Source organism: Barbatula barbatula (assembly GCF_947034865.1).
Source record: "Barbatula barbatula genome assembly, chromosome: 14".
Lineage (NCBI taxonomy): Eukaryota > Metazoa > Chordata > Actinopteri > Cypriniformes > Nemacheilidae > Barbatula > Barbatula barbatula.
Window position 1 is genome coordinate 23,339,896 of NC_136777.1, and position 16,437 is coordinate 23,356,332.

Here is a 16,437-nt window from a genome sequence, read left to right on the forward strand (position 1 = left end):
AGATTTTCTATGTTTATGAATGATTGACACTAACTGAAGTGATGGGAGAAAGACAGACCGACAGACACGCTTTTTAAAAATTGTATGTTTTTATAAGAAAGCTACGGTGACCGACAGTATGAGGAAGAAACCAGAACCAAATGAGAAAGCAAAGACTGAGAGGATAAGAAGACAGAAGCACACATAATGCATAATATTTACATTCAGGCATTTGGCAGATGCTTTTATCCAAAGCGACTTGCATTGCATTATCCTATACATTTATACACAGGTATCTGCAAACCCCTGGGATCCAACACACAACCTTGAGATGTTAACACAATGCTCTTAACACTGAGATACAGGAAAGTTTAAGACATCATTTCTCCAAGTGAGAGAGAACATCGGTCTATTCGTGTACATTTCCCTCAATGCACTGTTGGATAAAAGCATCAGTCAGTATTGTGTATTGTGTTGTGCATGTTGGAGTCACACAGATCCCTGAGGCTCAGATGAAAAGACATCGAGCAGTGTACAAGTATGAGATGATGGTGTTTGTGTGTTGTAGAGAAGAGAAAACTGAACAACTGCTGGACTGCAGACAAGAGCTGGACAACATGGAGACTGAATGGAAGAGACTCCAACAAGAAGTGAGCCCACGTCAGCACACCAGCACTAAAAACATGGAGCTCAACTTAATCTCACTAACTTCATGTGTCATGATTACTGTAATTCTCTCAACTACTTACATGTCACAGGTTTAGACAGCCAACAATAGCTCAGCCAATCAGTGCCCTTGTGTTTATACATCTGACTGTAGCTGTCTTAAAGAAACACTGAACCTTTCTGACTTTCTCCTGTGAATGGGACAGGAATCCTTTAACCAAACATCTTATTTTTTTTCAGAGACACCACGTTCTCATTATATTCTTTAGAATATGATATATTGAAACTGCACTTTGATGCTCATCATGTGCACCAGTAAATAATGAGAGAATCTGCCTGAATGACATGTGTCACATGTTCCTGTGCTCATCAGAACGTGCAGCTGCAGTGTGATGCGCGCTCTCTGCGGGCGTATCGTGACGAACTGGACGCGCTCCGAGAAAAGGCCATTAAAGTAGACAAACTGGAAAGTGAAGTGTCACGCTACAAAGAGAAACTTCACGACATCGAGTTCTACAGGACCAGAGTGGAGGTGCGATCACATATTCTGAGTTATCTCATGGTGTGTTTGAATACTGTGATTCTGATTGGCTGGAAGGTGTGCATTAAAACACTTTATAGTTCCAGTCAGTTTGATCAACGTTTGAAATGAACAATTGCACTGTCAACACCAAGAACAGCTTTCACTTGACAAATGTCTGTGGTATAAGTGGAGTAATCCACGGCTAGCCTTGCATTAAAGCACGATCAAGAACCACCCGATGTGAAGTTAAACCCTTTAATGCACGGCTAGCTGTGGATTATCCCTTCCTTATGCATTGGTAGTTACTGGTTGTTTGTGCCGGTGTAGGAGCTGAAAGAGGACAACCATGTCCTGCTGGAGACCAAGAACATGCTAGAGGATCAGCTAGAGTCATGCAGAGGTCGCTCGGATAAACTTCATGAGCTGGAGAAGGAAAATCTGCTGCTGAAGAATAAAATCCATGACATGGAGATGGTGAGAGAACAGCGTTCAGACCGAGCAGCATCAAGAGTGCACTTGGTTGTTGGCATCACGCCAGAGCGGCGGACTGCCACAGGACCACGTGCATGCCATGTTCTCAGCTAAATTCTCTAAATGAATGTTTATCACTGTACAACCTGCTGTAAATACTGAGCAAAGAGAATGTGTTTCAGGAGCGAGACATTGACAGAAAGCGCATGGAGGAGTTACTGGAGGAGAACCTGACCCTGGAGATGGCTCAGAAACAGAGTATGGATGAATCTCTGCATCTGGGCTGGGAGCTAGAGCAACTGTCCAAAACCACCCCTGAACTCACTGAAGGTACACCTGACCACACACACAAACACGCTCTGGCGATTGGCTCCACATGTCCAGGATCATTGGTAAAAGCCCACAGTGTTGTGATCTTCTGAGAGGATGACGTTGTCACAGCATGTCTTGTGTGTGTGTTTGAACTGCAGTGCCACAGAAGTCTCTGGGCGATGAGGTGAATGAACAGGCCACCAGTCAACTGCTCAGACTGGAGAAAGAGAATCAGATGCTTCTGAAGACAGTGGAGGAGATGAAGGCGTCGTGTGAAAGTGACACACTTCTGAGACTAGAGGAAGACAATCAAGTGCTCAGTCAAAAGGTCAGACAGATCTCTCTAACAGTTACCACATCAACCTGTTTGTGAATCTGGAGCTAAATACAAATCCATCTGGCTGTTATTTGGCTTTAGAATCCAAACACAGAACTTGAGGTGTGCGTGTCAAAATCAGCCATAGTTATTCCATTTGTTGTTCAGTACGAGTTGAAGTGTGTGTGTGTGTGTGTGTGTGTGTGTGTGTGTGTATTCTGGCCTCATACACATGTATCTGCTCGATCTGTCGTAGTGTGATGGATGTGTGTGTGTGTGTTGATACAGATGGAGCAGCTGCAGATGACTTTGACTGCAGACAGGGAGAGTCTGCACAACGCAGAGACTCTGAGCGCAGATCTGCTGAAAGAAAAAGCTCAGCTGAAGAAAACTCTGGAAACAATGCAGGAGAACTCTGAAAGACAGGTGCTCTTTTCATTTCTCTTGGACTTATACTGTATTTATAGCCAATATGACATTCTGTCATCGAAAATCTTTTCTTACTCTGTCAGCAAGGGAATATACGTTGTTTGAATCTTGCACCATGTGCACATCAATACTTTTGTCCACACTCGCGTTTTCCAAGTGCTGCTTAGCCACACTGAAAACATTGATTGAGTAAAACATAAGACCTGTCAACCTGTGTCAATACCGTATGTCGTGGCAATGTGGAGAAAAGGCAATGAGTTTTTTTTAAAGAAACGAACAAAGAGTTAGGGATGTTGCTGCGGAGACTAAAGCTGCAAAAGTGAAATGATCCTCTTACTCCATTGCCAAACAATAACTGCGAGTAATTAAATAACCTTTCTCCTAAAATACTATCTTTAGTATAAACAAGCTAAGATTAATAACTGGAGAGCAGCCTAAACAACTGTGTCACATGACAGAGTCTGTTGTGTCTTCAGCAAAACCCACATTGCAAGTTTTGAATCAGCAAAATCAACACAAAATAATGGTCCTAAACACACTGTTCAACACACTTTCTTGTACATGATGAATTGTGTTTGTGTGACAGGTGAAGGGACTGGAACAGGAGGCGGAACATCTTAACCAGACCATTGCTTCCCTGAGACAGCGCTCCCTGGTTAGTGCTGAAGCTCGTGTCAAAGACATTGAGAAAGAAAACCGTGTGCTTCACGAGTCCATTAAGGAAACCAGTGGCAAGCTGAACAAGATTGAGTTCGAGAGGAAACAACTTCGCAAAGACCTGGAGCACTATAAAGAGAGAGGAGAAAGGGCAGAGGAGTTAGAAATGGAGTTCCATCGCCTGGAGCGAGAGAAGGAGAGTCTGCAGAAGCGTCTCGCTACTCTCGCCATCACCTGTGAGAAGGTGGAGGTCTTGGAGAAGGAAAATGCTGAGCTAGAAGCAGAGACCAGGCGACTGAAGAAAGCTGCAGATGGTCTGAGGAATGTCTCCTTCCAGTTGGAGGTCCTGGAGAAAGAGAACGCACAGTTAGATGAGGAAAACCTGGAGCTCCGGCGCATGGCAGACTCCTTACGCTCCACCGGAGCCAAAGCCACACAGCTGGAGCAGGAGAACCGGGAGCTGGAGATTGAGAAGGCTCAACTCCGAAAGAATCTTGAGCTTCTGAAGGCTTCGTCCAAAAAAAACGAACGTCTGGAAATGAGTTACCAGAGCCTGGAGACCGAAAACCAGCGGCTGCAGAAGGCCCTGGAGAACAGCCGCCGCAAGATTCACAAGCTGGAAGGAGAGTTACAGGACCTGGAGACTGACAACCAGAACCTTCAGCGGAGCCTGGAAGAGCTGAAGATCTCTAGCAAAGGTTTGGAGCCGCTGGCCAGAGAGAACTCGCTCTTAGAGCAGGAGAATGCTCAGATGGAGAAAGACAAGAAACAGCTGGAGAAGGAGAACAAGCGGCTGCGACAGCAGGCTGAAATCAAAGACTCCAAACTAGATGAAGACAATCAACGTATCTCGCATCTCGAGAAAGAGAATCGTGTTCTTGCCAAAGAGGTCGCTGCTCTCAAAGAGACGTGCGGTCGCGTTAAAGACGTTGAAAAAGACAATAAAGAATTTGTCAAGCAGGCCACCATTGACAAGAAGACACTGGTCACTCTGAGAGAGGTAATGATGCAAACACAACAACTGTACCGATGTGTCCCCCGATGAGTGTCTCGATGTGTTTCCTGACCTGACCCGATTTGTCTCGGAATGTTTTGTTCGAAGCTTCCCTCGATGCGCCCTTCAATGTGTCTCCTGATATGTCCTGATGTGCTGTTTCTTCATGTAGGAGCTGGTGAATGAAAAATTAAGAAGTCAACAGGTGAATAATGAGCTGGAGAAACTGACCCATGAACTTGAGAAGATTGGTCTTAATAAAGAAGGTCTTCTAGCAGATGAGGAGACCTCTGGTGACAGGTACACGCATAATGACCACGGTGTTAATTGTTGCTCATACACTTTTGTCCATGTTTAAATCTGTAAAGCTGTAAAGATACCATCACTGTACAACTGTGATGTCATTGTAAGCCTGTACCGACAGCTGTAATCATTCACTTGCATTGGTCTTGTGTCTATACTATAGAAGTGAATGGGTACCACCAGTGTTCATCTTGTTCTGTGTTTTGTGAAAGGATGAAAGTCATGAAGGTTTGACATGACAAGAGGGGGAGTGAATGATGTTAGAATTGTATTACTATTATTTACTATCACTTTAACAAATGCTGCAGTGGTAATAGAGTGAATGAGAGAGAGTGCAACGCTCAGATACAACTAAAAGTCCCGCCTTCCAATAAAAGAAGCCAAACATCTATCATTAAAGGGGCGATGAATTAAGACATACATTTTAACCTGAGCTTTTGTTATATAAGATGTAGTCGTATTCAAGCGAACATCCTGTCAGTGTCAGAACTGAAAATGCCCTTGTTACTGAAATAACAACTGTTATTGACACCAGGCCCAACTATCTATGAACACCACCCTCACAGCAGAATATCAATGACTACTTTCTAGCCCCGCCCACTGGTTCGTGCATGACCGTACTGAAGTAACACAAGTTGCGCAGAACCAGATAGAGCGAGGAAGCAATAAACATGCCGTTAAAGATCGCAAAATATTGTGCAGTGCCTGGTTGTGAAAGAACACAGTCGCTATAACCTTCCTTCAGATTTCGACATTAAAAATAAACTTCAACCACGCATTACTAAAGACGTTTCCGCTCACGTGGGTAAAACATTGAGCGTTTGTTCGCTTGATTTCACATCGGATTCCTTTGTGAACAAGTCACAGATTGACGCTGGATTAAAAAGCAGTGCTGTGCCGCCAATATTGGATCCAATAGGTCACTATTGCTTTGTTAGAGATTGCTTGATATGTCCTGAGCCCTATTCGCAAGGGATTAGTATTACCTGAGGACCTCAAGTCATTTTTTATGATTGCAGAGTTCGTCTGTGATCTTAATCCTGTGCGAATCAGCCATGTCTGTAATTTCTAAAGTAAAAATTCATCCACAAATGACCTACACCAAGGTCCTGTGATAATATCCTGTGACCCGTGCAAATCTGCATCTCTGTGATTTGGAGGGCTCGTATATCATTTTTTTATGTTTTATCCACTGTTTGCGAATAATGGAGGCTGTGTTGAAGTGTTTTGTTACTATTTAGGGTGCTGGGTAATATCTGTATCTGCCAACACTGTCTCACGTTTGTTTATTTATCATGGAAACTCTCGTAACATTTGAGACCCGCGATCACGGTGATCTTCTGTCTGGTTCGTGATCATGAGTCTTAGGTACGGTCATATATCGTTAAACACCATACTACTATAGGCTATACAAACTATACGCATAGCCTTGCCATCTCATGTCCTTCACGTGTCTAACCAAATTCACAGAAGGCTCTAACTTATGTTTACTACGCAAACTGTATCCAATCATAGCAGTGGCGGTTTACTTCAAAGTCTTCTATGCTGCACACCCGTACAGACCCGCCGGCCTCAAAACTAGGGTAGAAAATAGCCTTTTACTTATTGATTTTGAGGTTTTTAAATGTGAAAACCACTCGAACTACATAAGTAGACCTCAGACAACAGTATAAAATAATAAACAGTCAGTTCACCACACCTTTACAGACTGATGATCTTCTAGAGGAGGGGCTCTTCCCTTAAAGGGAAAATACAAATTCTGTCATCATTTACTTTCCCTCAGGTTGTTTCAAACCTGTAAACATTTCTTTGTTCTGTTGAACACAGAGAAATATATTTGGATGAATGTTAGCAACTGAGATTTCTGGGGTAGTTTAAAACTGGTATAGTATTTTGGTTTGTTTTCCTAAATTCTTCAAAATACATACCATAATTTGTCCTACATGGTAGTCAATGGTGGAGTATCACTGCGGTTTTCCCACAGGATATATAGTGCCTGAGGACAGTGTTTAGCACACATTTCAGCTAAAGAAACAGAATTGATGGTGGAAGTGATGTCAGGTTTCATTGTTGCTGGAGCATGTTGTCGTTTTATCGTGGTAATATCCAGTGATTTTCGAGATGCAGTGTGCTGATTTAAAGACACAATTATTTTACATTTGTCAGGTTTAAGCTTCTGGAGTCTAAGCTGGAGTCCGCATTAAAATCTTCTCTGGAGATTAAAGCTGAGAAGATTTGTGCATTAGAGGCTCGACTACAGGAGTCTTCCAACCTCAACCAGCAGCTCCGTCAGGAACTCAAAACGGTTCGCAACATTCCAGTGTGTCACATGATTTCGTCAGCTGGCAGTAATCTGTGACTTTTCTGTTTTTAATGGTTCATTTTGAAAACTGGTCGACAGGTGAAGAAGAATTACGAGGCGTTGCGTCAGCGTCAGGAGGAGGAGTGCACGGCTCAGAGCTCGCCCTCAAGAGGACGGGAGGACCGTCAATGGGTGAGGGAGAGTCAGGAGGCCACGCGTGAGCTGCTGAAGGTCAAAGATCGACTCATTGAGGTGGAGAGAAACGTACGTATCAACGGATCAATGACGGCCTTTTCACACACTCATTTCATTGCTATAGACTTTCTAGCAACACAAGCGATTGCAGTCAATTTCACTGCGTTTTCAATGTAAGAGAATAGGAGGATTTACACCACATGCTAAAGATACAGAAAACGATGTTGCTGGGATGTCTTTCAGGACCAGTTTTGTTTCAGCTGAGAAACGATGAAACGCTCTTTGGCAACTCTTGGCAAGTCTCTGAATGTTGTTTGACCATTGATGATCGCAACTTGGAATTCCTTTCTGAATGAAGGATTGTAGCGCTCGGGAAGCGCTGTGTTTACAAAGAAATATAATACTTCCTTGTATTTGACATGTCTTGCAGACTTTGAATAAACATGCGCTGATCATCCGTTGGTGTGGAAGTAATGCGAACAACCTTCTTCATGTTGTCTGTGATGTAACGCGTCACATTCTTTTGCTTCATATGTTTACCAGCAAGTGTCTTGTGTGTGTGTGTGTGTAGAATGCCACTCTTCAAGCCGAGAAACAGGCCGTTTGCACACAGCTAAAGCAGCTGGAGTCTCAGAGCAGTCATCTACAGGCTCAGATTGTAGCTCTGCAGCGTCAGACGGCGTCTCTACAAGAGAACAACACCACTCTACAAACACAGAACGCCAAACTTCAGGTGACTGTCTCGCCCCGCCCCGCCCTCCATCATAGCTCACGAGCGCTCAGTGAATGTAACTGGGTTTCTGATCAGGTGAAAGACACTGATTGCATCATAAATCAAATGTATTATTATCATTCTTTTGTTCTGGCAGGTGGAGACTTCCACCCTGAACTCTCAGAGCGCGGCGCTCATGTCCCAGAATGCTCAGCTGCAAGCACAACAGTCCAGTACAGAGAGCGAGAGAGATGCGGCGGCTCGAGAGAAAGAAGAACTGCGCTCAGTTCACGGTCTGCTGCTCCGCGATCACGAGAAACTCTCCGCCCTCCACGAGCGTCAGGCGTCAGAGTACGAGGATCTTATCAGCAAACACGGAGATCTGAAGAGCGCCAACAAGAACCTGGAGGTTCAACACCGCAGTCTGGAGAACAGGTACAAGCCCAATCGCGTACGGCCCAATGCATTCTGCTTGAAAGTGTTCTGACGGACACAAACCTCAGACTATAAACATCAAATGCCATCATGTCTTGATAACGTGTGTAACACAGAGTGTGTGATGTTCAGGTTGTTTTTGGTGTATGGACCCAGTCAACCCTTTTACACTTACGATCATACCGGTGTGATGACACATTCCGTGCTTTAGCCGGCACTGAGCCAGATGAACACAATCCTGCCACTACTGTACACATCAGGTTTATTTTAGGCTTCAGACATTTACATTTAAATTAAGCCAGGACTATGCCTTTGTTGAATTATGATATTTAAGTTGCTTTTAATCAAATGCCTTAGATAAACACATCACTGGTGAGACAAAACAATGCCAATGACAGATTTAAAGAGATGCCAGAGCAAAGATAAGGGTCTAGTCTTAAGCCTTGTTTGTGAGAGCGGGCATTCAATTCAATTTTATTTATATAGCGTGTTTCACAATTTGCATTGTTCCAAAGCAGCTTTACAGGGGAAAATAAGAAAAACACAAAAAAGGGTAAAACACAGAACATGAATAGTTTAACTTGTTATATAAACACCTAGTAAATAATATCTGATGTCAGCTTCTCCTGGTGGTTTATTTAGCATATATAGCATTAAGTGAATGCTTGGCTGTAAAGATGCGTCTTTAATCTAGATTTAAATTGGGCGAGTGTGTCTGATCCTGGAATAATATCAGGAAGGTTATTCCAGAGTTTAGGTGCTACGTATGAGAAAGCTCGACCCCCTTTGGTGGATTTAGATATTCTAGGTGTTATCAAAAGAGTTTTGAGATCTTCGAGAGCGTGATGGGCATTAGAGTTTGTTAAACACACACAGATGTCCAATGAAGAGGCAATAATGAGACTGGCAGTGTGACACATGCAAGATCATTGTGATGACTACTAGAGCCCTGATCAATACTGTAGTGTGATCACAGTTTTATTAGATCAATGAGCCTCGCCAAGCCGTCTTCATTTTGATGTGTTTTCACTGATGAAAACGAGAAATGCAACATAAAGTAACAGTGAAGCGGATGAGAGAAGTGATGAAGAGAGTCAAGATCAAGTACAGTATGTAACATGTTTGGATGATTGAAGAAATGTCACACAGTTTACGTTATTCATCTTTTTGAAAGATCTTTCATTCATTACGGTCTGACCTACAGCCTCAGAGAGATATGAGCCAATAAACTGAACTTTTCTGAAAAATAAAGGTAATGACCTGGTTTCATTCCATTCTAAGGTCAAGCGAACGATGTCAAAACAGTTCAGTCTTTGTATGGAACATTTATTAACACTAATTCAATTTGTTAATCCAGATAGATTGTAGGACACTAAATCATTTTTCATATTTTGTCAACTAAAATGATGGGGATGACCAAAATATGACTAAAACTAAACTGCATTTTTGTCTAAATCAAAATTTGCAGTCATAATGAAATGTGGTGTGAAGCATCATCTCAGGGATCAGGGTGTGAAGTGGAGTAAAACCACGGCTTAGAACTGGGCTCTCAGAATCAAGGACCAGAACTGAGCGTTTTATAATTGCAGTTAAACCACGGCAATGTTTTTACTCCAGCAGCTGTAGTTTCACCACAATATTTCTGATGGACGAGCTTCTACGACCTGATAAACCCTTCAGCAGATGTTGTGTCTGTGTTGTTTATGTGCAGGTACAATCAGCTGCTGAAGCAGAAGACTGATGTAGAAGAGCTGGAGCGAGAACTGAAGTCGGAGCGAGAAAAGATCATCTCTGAGGACAAGAGTCATCAGGACACGGCGGCGCAGTACCACAAACTCAAAGAGCAGCACGAGGCGTAAGCCAAAGACCATGAGCCGAAGACTTGTGCAGGACTGATGGGCGTCTCTCACCACTGTACGTTTCTCTCGCAGGCTGAACCTGATGCACCGTCAGCTGCTGAAGGACAACGAGCTTCTGCAGACGGATCATAAAACACTGAAGAGTCAGCTGAACACGGCCCGGCTGGAGCAGACGCGTCTGGAGGCGGAGTTCTCCAAACTCAAAGAACAATACCAACAACTGGACATCACCTCCACCAAACTCACCAACCAGTGTGAGGTACGCTTGAGCTGCTCATCTAAACACACTTGTCATGTCATACCTCAATATTATGACCCGTTTCTGGACCTTGGTCTTCACACACATTATGATGAGCTTCTGATGTAAGACTTTTGCAGCTAATGTGAAACGATATCTGTGATGCATCGTGGAAGTTTCTAATCTCTCTGCTCAATATTGGTCTTGATGTTTGACGGGTTTGCTTGTGTGGATTTCACAGCTGTTGAGTCAGTTGAAGGAGAACCTGGAGGAGGAGAACCGACATCTGCTGGATCAGATCCAGACCCTGATGCTGCAGAACCGAACCCTGCTGGAACAAACCATGGAGAGCAAAGACCTGTTTCACGTCGAGCAGAGACAATACATGTGTGACATCATCATCATCATCATTCTGCTGTTTATCTCTCCACGATCTTTCATTTATCACCACATCTCTCTCTCTCTCTGTGTCAGTGATAAACTGAATGAGCTGAGGAGACAGAAGGAAAAGCTGGAGGAGAAGATCATGGATCAGTATAAGTTTTATGAGCCATCACCTCCACGAAGGTAAATGTGCTCGCTCACTAAGGCATGACAACTTTACGGTTCCATAGCTTCATGTAACACCTTAGCTCACTGTAATGTCTCACTGTCAAGCGTGTTTTTCTGTATTTAACAACAAGTATAAACTGAAAACCGCCTCGTTGCCTTCGGCTTCAGCCGCTGATGATGTTTCCTATAAAGACGACCAGATCTGAGCGAGACACTAGTGTTTATTATCTCACCCATTGATACATCTGACTCTAGTTATTGATTGGTGGTGTAATTTTTCGTTCTTCATGACGCCAACAGTTAGTCCTGCAGACTTGAGAGGGAAGAACAGCAGGCTGGAGACGAAGTGATGTTGAGCAAAGTTTATTATGGAGAGAGAACCATAGTTGCGTTTGGATCCCATCTAGAGTTCGATCGCTCATCTAAATGAATAAATGATTCACAACATTGTCTGTCTGATGATGTTATTATGAGCCACTTGTCAAGACAATAGAAATGCAGCATCTGGTGTAAAGTAGAATATAATCTACGGTACAAATAATCATCTAAACACGTCGAAAAATAGTCAAGAATAATAATAGGGTATAATAAGGATTAAATACATCACACAATGCATGTCTGTACTCTCAAGTCCAAATTTTCTCATCTTAAGGAAACACACACACAAGACATTCACATCCTACCATCTATCATCATGTCCGCTGAAACACATGCGCTATGGGATTGGGCAAAAGAGATCTGCCGTGTTTTTAACTCTTGACGTTTGGACAGGAGAGGGAACTGGATCACGCTGAAGATGAAGAAACTCATAAAGCCCAAGAGTCGTGAGCGTGTGCGCTCTCTCACGCAGACCCCGTGCCGATCGGAATCCAGCGAGGGTTTTCTGAACGTGCCTCAGGCGGACAGTCAGGACAGCTCATCTGTGGGCTCGCTGGAGGATCCACTGAACCAGCGCACCAGCAGTGAGTATACCACACACACACACATGTGAACACACAGTGAGCGATGCTGTTGTTTCTGTATGATGTGTTATGATGATGGTGTCCTTCACGTCTGACACTTTCTCTTGTTCTTTCTGGCTTTCTGTGTGTGAAGGAAAGAGAGGACAGAAAAGCAATGGTCAGTGAACACTCTGTTTGTGTTCAGATTTATTCAGAGGTGCCATACGTGACACAGCCTCAGTCAAGCCCATTTTAATAATCCTCAGACGCCGGCGTCCGTGTGTTCATGCGTCCTTCACTTCATGTCTGTGTTGTTTAGGAAGCCGCTGCGCTGCTTGTTTTCTGACACGTGTCTTTTCTTATTGCTAACAGCCCTCAAAAAGCTTCCGTTCATGAGGAACAGATCCAAGGAGAAAGACAGAGAGAAGGCCGTGTACCGCCGCTCAATGTGTAAGACATCCGGCGTGACGTTCTGTTTACTTCCTCATCTTTATAAACACATGCAGTTGTTTCAGTGTATTGTTGCTGTGAGCTCTCAGCAGAACCAAACTCCTTGTGTTCTGCTTTGTGTTGATCACTGGGATTACGCTTCTCTCAGGGGGTTTCACTAATGCAAGATTTTATTCCCAAATGATTGATCAGTTTGAGGGTTTAATGTGTTTCGGTCGTTCTCTCTTTGTGTCAGCGATGAATGATCTTCTGCAGACCATGGCGGCGTCTGAAGGTCAGTGGTCCAGCAGTACTGATCATCTAGAAGCCCCCGATGATTCATCCGGCACCTCTCAGCATGTGAAGGACTTCCACGGTTCCATGGACTGCACCAGCCTCAACCTGACTGACGTCCACACGCACGAAAACATCACTGACGCAGGTACACAACCACAGGTGTGGGATGTTGTGCAGTGTTGCCAAGCCTGCGGATCATTGTGTTTGTGTGTCATGGTTGTGTTTCACTGCCCAATTCTTCATCATGTAAACACCGTCTAAGGGAATATAGTGTCATGCACTTTTATAGAGAAGCCTGTAGATGCAGAGGCTGCATTTATTCATCTATTTCACAAGAGTGGATTTAATGTCATATCTCCATGCAATTGGATTCGATCCTTAAAGTTTTGTCATGGGTAACATCAGATTCTTGTCTTCTCAAATAGTAGATATGAAATGACTTTAGTACATGTTAATAAAAAGGAATCGAAAATCCAGAAATGCAAAAGAGTGTAGAAGTGTTCAGTAAATCGTCCTTCGCAGAAATAAATTTGTATTACTTTAAAAGAATGTATTATTATTCATTAACTTCTGCATTGATTATTCATTTAGTTGTTTATTGGCACACTAATGTATTTATTCATCTGGATAGTCATTTCTCATCCTTCATAGTTTTCTTTATAACACTGGAGAGGCTTTCTGCAGCTCTGTTGAGCCGTGTGAGGTCTGATGTTGTTTTCTTCTCAGTAGATAACACATCGGCTGATGATATCACAGCATTCTCCACACAGGACGGCAGTTTCTCGCGGGTTCAGGGTGAGGTGACATTTCAAACTCTTCTTCATGTGCCATGCACAGGACTCTCTGTCACATCTGTATTCACAACTCCAGAAACACTTGAAGAAGTATTCAGCCCAGTGATGAAATGTGCAACATTTGAAAGTTGAAGTTACTCTAGTTGGGGTTCTGCCGTCATGAAAACAGTGACTAGCACACACCGTGACATCACCAACTCCTCATAATCTCTTACATCATCAACACACGAGAAACCAGCCTTCACACACATGTTGGTGTAGAGTGACTCATTAGTAAAGATGCGTTTCATTCACAGTGTTTTGAATGAATCAAGTAATGATGTGTGTGTCTTTGATGGATATGCGCTGCTCAGGTGTGATGAACGGCAGTGCAGCTCGACCTCACAGCACAGAGAGCGGTGGAGAAGCTGAGCTTCTGGAGAGTCCGGTGAGGATGAAATCTGCCGGCAGTGAGATGGTTTCCCTGCAGCAGTTCCTGAACGATAGCACAGAGTCTTTAGAGGTAATGTTTGTCACAACATCTGGCAAAAAACACCATGTGTGTCATGTTTTTTTTACAATTTCTATGTGTTCAGAAGTCCACGTACTATTATACCACATACTCATAAATTTGCATGTTGGTCTTTAAAGGGATATTTCACAGGCAAAACAACATTTCCACATGTTTTACTCGCCCTCAAGGCATCCTGACTGAATATGACTTTCTTCCTGAAGAATAATGTGCTGTCAATATGGATTATTGGATGGATTCAAACGCATGGATTCACTTTGTTTAGACCACGGAGCCGCGTCAAGCAGTTCTTTGATTGCTGGATGATGCACTTTTTGGAGCTTCAAAAAGTCAACGCCCATTCACTCCCATTCTAGTGCGTGGAAGTAAAAGGATATGTGGCATGATAACTCCGACTGCATTATTCTGTTAAGATGCCTTAAGGGGGAGTAAAACATGGGGAAATTTTGTTTTGCCTCTGAAATATCTCTTTAAAGAGCAGTTAGATGCAGATGCTGAACGCTAGAGATTCATGTAAAGGCAGTGCTGTTACATTTTAGGCAACTGTGGTGAAATTTGTCTTTGTCTTGTCCGCTGTGCAGGATGGCCTTGCAACACAATCGCCACGTCTGTCAGGAGGCACGCCGCAGGGGCCCAGAGAGCGTGCAAAAGGCAGAGGCATCTTGCGCTCGGCCAGCGGAAAAGTGGCCAAGTCAGATTCCTCGCGCATCGGCCAACCAGGACGTCCGAGTCTGCGCAAGGCCGAGAGCACGCGCGTCAAGGGCTCAGCCCCGCCCCGATCCAGCCTCTTGTCCCAGAGCCGGGCCACCTCGCTATCCGAGCGGCTGGACTCGTCCTCTGGGCTGCCCCGCGCCAGCAGTGTCATCTCCACCGCCGAGGGCACCGTCCGGAGGACCAGCATCCACGACCTGCTATCTAAAGACGTTCGCCAGCCCGTCCTGGTGGACCCTTCACCTTCCCGGTCCAAGACTCAGAGCGCATCCAGTGAGTACGGCTCTGTTTCCCAAGCACCCACTCCCAATAAAGCCCTGCCCAAGTCTACTAGCATGCCCTGCGGCACAGAGGAGCCCGAGCTGTCCAGTCTGCAAGCTTTTCTAGGTCCCTCCTTCACTGTAGATTCCATCTTTCTGGACTCCATCTTCTGTGAGCCAGTGGTGACGGGCGTCACAAAAAATCAGGCCATCTTGTCCCTCAATACGTCTCTTGTTAGTAACATTAGCGGCCCTCCCACTAAAGCCCCTCAAAGCAAACCCAGCGGTCCAAGCTCATCCCCGGCCGATGAGCAGTCCGCTGGCATCGAGCCTGATCAGTGTTTCCCCTCAGAAGACGGTCAGTCGCTGTGGTATGAGTACGGCTGTGTGTAACTTCTCCACCCGCATGAACATTTTGCTTGACGTCCGCCTGAACGACTAGCACTCTTTGACTCTTTTGGGATCCTGCGTTGACTCATCTGCATGAGTATTTGTGGTGTGATCATCAGTGTTATAACAGCTGCTGTGCTTCCATCACGTTCACCTGCTTTTGACACAGTTAGAAACAGCTGATCTACTTTGAAATTGATAGAAACCGGGCTTGTAGAACAAGTCCCACGATGCTGTTGCCGGATGTGTGAAGATCATGTTTGCATGGCTTTATATCCCTGTTTGTTCTCATGATTCTGTGATCTGTTTTGATCTGTACTCGTCATGCATGCATGCTTTTCATGTTATTTACTGTTATTGTTTGGCGATACTCTTCATGATAGGAATGATGTTTGTTTGTGTAATGTTCAGTTGCTCTTGTATGATCTGCAGATAAAGCAAACAGTCGAGCTGAAGCTCAGAGCTCAGAATGAAATGATGGGTGAGTTCTTACACTCATTTTCAGGAATCACACAGAAAGTCATTCAAATGTCACGACGTGACCGTTAGAAACAGCTACTACTTTTCTTTTTATGACACAACTAGTAAAAGTGACACCTTGAACCCATGATTCACGATTGATTCTGATGAAATGTCTTTCTGGAGTTGCTTTGATATGAGTGATAGCGTACACAAGATGTCTTGAGATGTGAGCCGGTCGGAGGTTTTTCATATCACTACAGTGAAGATGTTCTCTTTGTGTGTCCATTTCTTTTCTTTCTGTCTCTAATCTGTTTTTCTCTCTTATTTCCATCTGTCCCTGTGCTGTTACCTTATAGAGAAGCATCAATCTGAAGACTTTATCCTGCCATGAACGACTGTGTGTCTCTTGTTTACTCGTGGACCCTTCTTAAAAAGACAGAAGAGGTGTTCATCCATTTTCCTTGAATCAAGGAACCGAATGGATTGGTTACAGAAAACCTGCCTGTGTCTCTTGTATACCCCACTGACTCCTCTTTACATCCCAGACATGATGAAGCACATGACTGCATTTGTGTTTTATGATTACTCTTTCGTACATGTTTATATCGCATGTGAACCCGCAGAAGAAGAATAAACTCCAAACCTGTGATGAAACCATTTGAAAGAGTGTGCGAGGAACATTAGAGAGGTGTAGTTGTT

At 44.0% G+C, this 16,437-nt stretch overlaps 1 protein-coding gene across 5 annotated transcripts in view; it reads left to right on the top strand.

Annotated features, from left to right (window-relative positions):
- Positions 1-16,193, top strand: part of ccdc88ab (coiled-coil domain containing 88Ab) — a 40,379-nt gene extending 24,186 nt beyond the window's left edge. For 2 of the 5 annotated variants that reach the window (XM_079473842.1, XM_079473844.1), the window contains exons 9-30: positions 548-629; positions 1,019-1,177; positions 1,496-1,642; positions 1,822-1,969; positions 2,110-2,279; positions 2,556-2,693; positions 3,283-4,353; positions 4,520-4,647; positions 6,817-6,955; positions 7,052-7,216; positions 7,719-7,880; positions 8,017-8,294; positions 10,006-10,149; positions 10,226-10,412; positions 10,633-10,778; positions 10,866-10,958; positions 11,715-11,905; positions 12,257-12,334; positions 12,570-12,755; positions 13,337-13,405; positions 13,758-13,906; positions 14,497-15,411. In XM_079473842.1, coding sequence (XP_079329968.1) covers positions 548-629; positions 1,019-1,177; positions 1,496-1,642; positions 1,822-1,969; positions 2,110-2,279; positions 2,556-2,693; positions 3,283-4,353; positions 4,520-4,647; positions 6,817-6,955; positions 7,052-7,216; positions 7,719-7,880; positions 8,017-8,294; positions 10,006-10,149; positions 10,226-10,412; positions 10,633-10,778; positions 10,866-10,958; positions 11,715-11,905; positions 12,257-12,334; positions 12,570-12,755; positions 13,337-13,405; positions 13,758-13,906; positions 14,497-15,279 — 4,813 coding nt within the window. In that variant the 3' untranslated portion in view covers positions 15,280-15,411. Of the gene's footprint in view, positions 1-547; positions 630-1,018; positions 1,178-1,495; positions 1,643-1,821; positions 1,970-2,109; positions 2,280-2,555; positions 2,694-3,282; positions 4,354-4,519; positions 4,648-6,816; positions 6,956-7,051; positions 7,217-7,718; positions 7,881-8,016; positions 8,295-10,005; positions 10,150-10,225; positions 10,413-10,632; positions 10,779-10,865; positions 10,959-11,714; positions 11,906-12,256; positions 12,335-12,569; positions 12,756-13,336; positions 13,406-13,757; positions 13,907-14,496; positions 15,412-15,708; positions 15,875-16,096 lie in introns of those variants that run through there. The other 3 variants (XM_079473846.1, XM_079473845.1, XM_079473843.1) reach the window with 3 other exon arrangements.
- The last annotated feature ends 244 nt before the right edge of the window (positions 16,194-16,437 follow it).